Raw genomic sequence first — 6,725 nt, 5'->3', positions numbered from 1 at the left:
CCTGCCACAACGTCCGACTATTTTTCTGTTGCAGTTTGGCCAGGGCTGGGTTTGAACTCGACACCCTGGGTATATGGGGCCTGCTCCCTACCCACTGAGCCAAAGGCACCGCCCATTCAATGCAATCTTTTGCTAGAAATCACCTCAGAGCCAGAGCCATCAATATAGTAGTAGCATTTCCCTATCACTAAAGGTGGATTAGAATTTCTTCCTTTCCAAATATCCCTTTGCATCTTAAGGAAAGGTTTCAAAGGCTTCAAATCCTGTAAATACTACCATGTAGTGTGAGTTACTTGGGGTTTTCAGTTTTTTTCCATTATTTAATAATCCCTAGTTAATCATTAGTGAACGAGAGCCTCGAGTCAAAAATAAGACGAACTTCCCCAAATAACTGGAGAAAATCTAAAGAAAGGAAAACACAACAAGTTTAGATCTAAATGGATTTATTTTTTTGAGACAGTGTCTCACTTTGTCACCCTCGTTAGTGTGCTGTGACATCACAGCTCACAGCAACCTCCAGCTCTTGGGCTTAGGCGATTCTCTTGCCTCAGCCTCTGGAGTAGCTGGGACCACATGCGCCTGCCACAACGCCTGGCTATTTTTTTGCTGCAGTTTGGCCGGGGCCGGGTTTGAACCGGTCACCCTCAGTAGGCCAGCGTCCTACCCACTGAGCCACAGGCGCCGTCCCTAAATAAAGTATTTTTAAATACAAGAAAAAAATGGAGTATTCTACATATGTTGATTGTGGTAGGCTTTTCATGTATGTTAAGCACATGCCACCTGCAAGTGCTGTTTTACCTCTTTACATGCTAAGCGTGAATTAAATACTACTATCTCCACTTTACAGATGAGATATGAGGCACTAAAAGCTTAAATAACTTGTAGAAGGTCATTCAGCTACAAAGCAGCACAAGCAGGATTTGAATCTATTAACAGTCACGCTTAGGAGTCTAGTCTTAATATACGGCACTGCTGCTCTGTTCTTCTAAATAAAAATCAGTACTTCAATAGCTTCACGGAAACATTCTGCGGCTCAAGTAATTCAGAGTAACACTTACATCCCGGGTCCTCCGTACCAATGAAGAGTATGCACGGCTCTGAGTTTCGAATTCCAGTTCTGACACAAAACTTTCAAGTTCTGTTACCTAATCTTTCTGGGCCTCAGTTTCCACAGGAGAAAAGTGGGATTGTATTATACCTGTGCGACCTAACTCATAGGGAATCTAAATAAACTGTGAGCGCACCTTCACACTTCACAGGTTTGATGTATCCTAAATGATAGTTAACGTTTCAATGAAATGAGGTCAGGTGAGACGGGGAAAGGGCTCTGAAAATCACAGCACCTCGCAGTTCACTGTTTTCACTACTTTTAAACACCCCAACAGGCCCCTATGTCTCGCCATCAGCCCAGCGAACTTGCTCACACAGGACGTGAGCTAAACTGAACTCAACTTCATGCCCTCTTCCCCTGCAGTGACCACGTACGAACAGCTGAGTACTAATTTTCAGAGCAGATAGTAAGGAGCAGAACAAGTCCAAAGGCCACAGAACTGCAGTCCAAGGCTAGGCTGACGCTTCTGCTGCACGGGCAACTTACGGGTAGAAACTCAGCTTCCGGTCTTTATTGTTTCGTCCCCGGCGGTTCTTACAGCAAATCGCTGCGCAATAACGAGGCATTGCTCGAGCGAGGAGCCGGGAGACTCAGGCCAGCGAGGGGCGCCGGCCACGGAGCCTCACTGTGGCGGCGTCCTAAAGTCCTGGTCGCCTGGTCCACTGCGCCTGCGCCGGAACCCTCCGGGGCAAAAGCCCCTGCCACCTTCCACTCACTTCCGCCTCCGCAGGCTTCAGCCCGGCCTTTTCGGGGGTTGGGGCCGGAAGTGACGCACAGGCTGCGCGGCAACAACAGTTTTCCACGTGCGCGTAGGGCGCCAGGGTCAGGTGGGGAGGCGAGAGCCAATGAGGAAGCGTTTCGTGTAGATCTTTTCCTGAGGCGGAGGCTTTTGCTGAGGCCGCCCGCCGCACGGAGCGCGCCGAGAGGGAGTCGGAGGCGGCGGCTACAGGAGGCGCGCGAGGTCGGTGTGTGAGCGGCGGTGGGGCGCGCGCCAGCTCCGGGAGGCCGCGGAGGCCGGGGTGAGGGGCTGAGCCCGAACAGCCGAACAGAGCCGGTGTCTAGCACAGCCGGCGCCTCCGCTCTGTGGAGAAGCCCCCGCAGCCTGAGGGTGCGGACGAGGGGCGAGGCCGGGGTCGCGGGGAGGGGAGCCCGAGCGTGCCGGGAGCCGAGGCCTGTCTTTGTGGGCCCACTCGGCCCGGGTGTCGCTCGCAGTCGCTTTAGTAGCTTGGAGCGGCATGTTCTGGAAGGTGATAGAAGGAAGGGGACAGCTGAGCCACGGGACAGTGCGTTTTCGGTGTCGGCTGGCTTTCTCCGGCGTGGGACGGCCCCCCCTAGGGCTGGACCGGGCCGCGAGCAGCCCCGACGGCGGGGCCTGGACGGACAGCGCGTGTGCCTGTCACCTTCGGGTTAAGGGGGGACGGGCCACCTGTGCCCACCGCCGGCGCTGGGGAGCGAGGCCCAGGCTGCTGGCCGCCGGGGGGGTGTGAAAGGTCAGCATCATATAAAAGTTAGTCTGTTAAAATATGGTCAGAGGTGCAACTTGAAGCCGTGGAAAAACGCTCTTTAAACCAGGCAGGTGCCTGTCAGGTTCAGATCCGCCCTTTAGGGAGCGACCTGCAGTGCGGTCAGGGTACACAGTGTGCGCTCCCTGTGCGTTCTTTACACTGGGAGGTTGTACTTGGTCCAGGGGTTCCCGTGACGATGAGTAACTCGCTGGACAGAAGTAATCCACCCGGTAATTAGGCTCAGAGACGGCCACGGGAGAGCAGGCAGGCAGTTTCCACAAACACAGTGGCTTTTCGTCAGCCTCGTTAAGTCATCAGAGGGCATTAAGGACTCCTGTAGTGCAGTACTCCAACAACAGGAGCCCGCCCTTTTGACTCCTAAACCCTTAAGCATGATCTTGTCAAGAATTCTAAGCTAGAACTTCTTTAATGGTTTAAAAGGAAGAGAAATATTTTAACTACCGAGAAGTTTGTAAGTAAGAATCTAACCTGAAGTACAGCCTATCAGAGTTCACTTTTCTGGAGGCCTTAGCAGACGTCTTCAGTTTTATCAATCATGAGCTGTAAACAGTTTATTTATGCATGCTTCTTAAACATTCGAGATTCTATATTTGAAATAAAGTATGTTCTATTTCTATTGTCAATATTAGTAATGTGCTATTAAATTCTCTTTTTGTAGTCCTTGGCTTGCCTTGCTGAAATGAGAGCTAACGTCCAGCTTTGTTAGGGAGAGAAGCTTACTACTGACCTAGATACACTGTTCTGTTTACCTTGGTAAAGTCTCCCCTTTTTTCTAGGAAGTTAAACTATTTTATTATCCCCTCAGAATATGAACCCTTGAAAGGAAGATCGGGATCCTTTACAATATCATCTGGACTCCCTCCCTTTTTTTTAACAACTTGCATATCATGAGTCTTCAAGATTATAAAAATCAGTTACTGAAAAGTTTGTTGTTTTTGTGTGTGGCTGAAGTATTAGTGGAAAGGTGAATGTAAGAAAGATTTTTCTCAATTTCATTGAATTCTATTTAGTGTCAACAAGGTCAAGCAATTTGGGAGTTATAAAATGTGTATAAATGAAATAACATGTGAACAGGTACAAGATAAACTGTATGTTTAACATTTTTATATTGTGTTAGGTTTATCTTCCTTGGAAACCAAAGTTTCATTGGGTTTCTTTTTAAAGGAAAAATTTTTTAAGATGAGCTCCATGGATAAAATTTGTTTCTTCTCTTTTTTAGGATATAAGAAATGGCTACTCCCCAGTCAGTTTTCATCTTTGCAATCTGCATTCTGATGATAACAGAATTAATTCTGGCCTCAAAAAGCTATTATGATATCTTAGGTGTGCCAAAATCAGCATCAGAGCGTCAAATCAAGAAAGCCTTTCACAAGTTGGCCATGAAGTACCACCCAGACAAAAATAAGAGCCCTGATGCTGAAGCAAAATTCAGAGAGATTGCAGAAGGTAAATAAGTGACTACCTCTGAGGTCTCATGGGTATTAACTAGTGAAGAGAATAATAGCTAAGAAATAAGTATAGGAGGAGGAGAATGCTAGCAAAGAAGTGTGAAGGTTTTGTGGAGATGGGTGGGAGAGTGGGATTTACATATACATATTGTGAGACTCTCTTAGATTATTTTCTCCTAACATACTTAAATTCTTCAACAAATAAATGAAGGATAGTAATTTTATTGGTATAGAGATCTAAAAATGTTGAAAATCTATTTCATTCTATTTGTAAAAATCACTGTTTTGTGACAAGGAATTTTAGCTACCCCAAGTTTTTATCAAATAACTTACAAAATACAGTGTTTTTCTATTCTGATACTAAAATGCCTTATTCTTGATGTATGTTTCAAAGTCATATTTGTCTTTAAAGGAAAAATTGAAGCAAATTTTGACTTAAAACTTGTTTGAAAATAGATTGTACCTCCTGATAATCAGTGTTTATTAGTGGGTAGATGTAATTAGAATTAAATATTTACTTCACTAGTAAGGAAGTGGAAAAAATCTTAGTTTTTATTAATTGGTTATATTTTACTGTTTAATTCTTTAATACAAGTTAATTGTTCCACACAAATAGGAAGATTAAAGAACTTCATAATTGTTAACATGTAGCAGTAGTGTTCATTTAATAAACATTTATTGGTATTTACTAGAGGTGGCATTGTGCTAGATGCTAATATAGAGTGAATAAGGCAAAAAGTCTATACCTTGCTTTATAACTTTTCATTTTAATTTAATGCTTATGTTCATAGCATTTTGCTTTTACTTTTGAAATTCTTCCCTAAAATAATAGTTGAATTCACTTATTTGAAGAAATTTGAATATATGTGATTTTGAATATTTTGCCTTCAGTTACTAAAATATTTCTATCTTTTTCAGCATATGAAACACTCTCAGATGCTAATAGGCGAAAAGAATATGATACACTTGGACACAGTACTTTTACTAATGGTAAAGGACAGAGAGGTAGTGGAAGTCCTTTTGAGCAGTCATTTAACTTCAATTTTGATGACTTATTTAAAGACTTTGGCTTTTTTGGTCAAAACCAAAACACTCGGTCTAAGAAGCAATTCGAAAATCATTTCCAGACACGTCAGGATGGTTCTAGTAGACAAAGGCATCATTTCCAGGAGTTTTCTTTTGGAGGTGGACTGTTTGATGACATGTTTGAAGATATGGAAAAAATGTTTTCTTTTAGTGGTTTTGACACCACCAATCGGCACACAGTACAGACTGAAAATAGATTCCATGGATCTAGCAAGCACTGCAGGACTGTCACTCAACGAAGAGGGAATATGGTTACTACATACACTGACTGTTCAGGACAGTAGTTCATTTTTTCTCTGTTCTCACTAAACCAAACTGGTTGACTCTTCCTCAGTATCTTTGATGTAAAACAATTTTCTGTGAACGATTTTGACAAGTGCATGATTTCACTTTAAACAATTTGATATAACTATTTGTTTTTGACAGATTCAGCAACATTCAACTTGTAGGCAAAATGCTGATTATTTCCTTATTAGGAAAAGGTTTTTTTTTTAAAGATATAATTCTGTCTAGTCCTTTTTCTCTACGTGCCCTTGAGCTGATTAATGTGGCCAGTCTTATTACCAAGAAAAGATTGGGTTTGTCTGGTACATATTTAAAAATTAAACTTCAAAAAGTTACAGTAGATTTAAAATGTGTGAATTTGAATGATTTTTGCAGTGAAACCTTTACTGATGTAAAATTGCATGCTCTGTAGCAGCTGTGACTTGGGTAACTAAATGTACATGAAATTGTGTATTTGAGTCATTCAGCAAAGGAGAACAGGATCTTGGTTAATAGCCACTGAAAGCTTTAGAAAGGGATGGTTTGATACTTAACACGGAACCATGCTTTTCTACCATAGAATTGGTATAAAAAATGATTTTATTGCTCATGGTTTTGGGGGCTGGAAAAAAGTAGAAAACGTATGAAACATTGCCAAGAGATTGACTGTTTTGTCCCTGGCTAAAAATGATTTTGTAGTGTTGAAATCATAGCTACTTATGCGTCTTTCACATTTTTCTTAGTTGTCTGCACTCTAGGTCTTTGTAAAGTTTGTGTATGTGTGTGTAGTTCCTCTTCTTTGTACTCATCTTTATCTAGAGATTGACTAATACCTCATTCTGTTTGTAAAAGCAGCCAGTAATTTCTGTGTAACCTTATGTGCAATATTTTTAAATCTTAAGAAATGTGTGCTTTGTTTTCACATAGACTTTTCTTTAGTTCTGCACTTTTCCACATCATACTTCATATGAGTATTAATCCTATGGATACATATTAAAACTAGCAAATGTCTCATACAACAGTGTATGTGAGTGGGAAATATAAATATTTACAACCTGATATTCTTTGTTGTTTCATTATTAAAAGTTTATTGAGCAGTGCCAGAGGCATGAAGGATCCATAGCACTGGGGCTATGCAGATCAAAGGCCATGTTCCTGGAGTTATTTTGGCTAGTCTGAAAACCCTGATAGAATCTTGTTTGATTGCTAGTTTGGTTATTTCTGTTGCTTTCATATCATCCTCATAAATTCTGGTAGCTTGAAGAATATTTTTTTTTTTTTTGAGACAAA

General features: G+C 42.1%; 2 protein-coding genes across 4 annotated transcripts in view; one reads left to right on the top strand and one right to left on the bottom strand.

Annotated features, from left to right (window-relative positions):
• Nucleotides 1-2,348, bottom strand: part of THAP5 (THAP domain containing 5) — a gene marked incomplete at its 3' end in the record, with an annotated part of 5,697 nt that extends 3,349 nt beyond the window's left edge. The window contains exons 1-2 of the mRNA XM_012810910.1: nucleotides 2,186-2,348; nucleotides 1,828-2,138 (exon numbers count right to left, since the gene is read on the bottom strand). Of these exons, the coding sequence (XP_012666364.1) occupies nucleotides 1,828-2,138; nucleotides 2,186-2,348 (474 nt within the window). The remainder of the gene's footprint in view (nucleotides 1-1,827; nucleotides 2,139-2,185) is intronic.
• On the top strand, nucleotides 2,011-6,494 carry DNAJB9 (DnaJ heat shock protein family (Hsp40) member B9). 3 transcript variants are annotated; one of them, XM_012812181.2, is made up of 3 exons: nucleotides 2,011-2,072; nucleotides 3,857-4,083; nucleotides 5,004-6,494. In XM_012812181.2, exons 2-3 carry the CDS (start codon nucleotides 3,867-3,869, stop codon nucleotides 5,453-5,455), a joined length of 669 nt encoding a protein of 222 aa, XP_012667635.1. In that variant the 5' UTR covers nucleotides 2,011-2,072; nucleotides 3,857-3,866; the 3' UTR covers nucleotides 5,456-6,494. The 3 variants fall into 3 exon arrangements, with proteins under 3 accessions (XP_012667635.1, XP_023374421.1, XP_023374417.1); XM_023518653.1 differs by having other exon boundaries at nucleotides 2,043-2,130; XM_023518649.1 differs by having other exon boundaries at nucleotides 2,043-2,219.
• Nucleotides 6,495-6,725: the final 231 nt, after the last annotated feature.

This window comes from Otolemur garnettii, unplaced genomic scaffold (assembly GCF_000181295.1).
Source record: "Otolemur garnettii isolate 467f Iridium unplaced genomic scaffold, OtoGar3 scaffold00005, whole genome shotgun sequence".
Lineage (NCBI taxonomy): Eukaryota > Metazoa > Chordata > Mammalia > Primates > Galagidae > Otolemur > Otolemur garnettii.
Note: the sequence above shows the minus strand (reverse complement) of the source record. Positions and strands in the feature narration are given on the sequence as shown.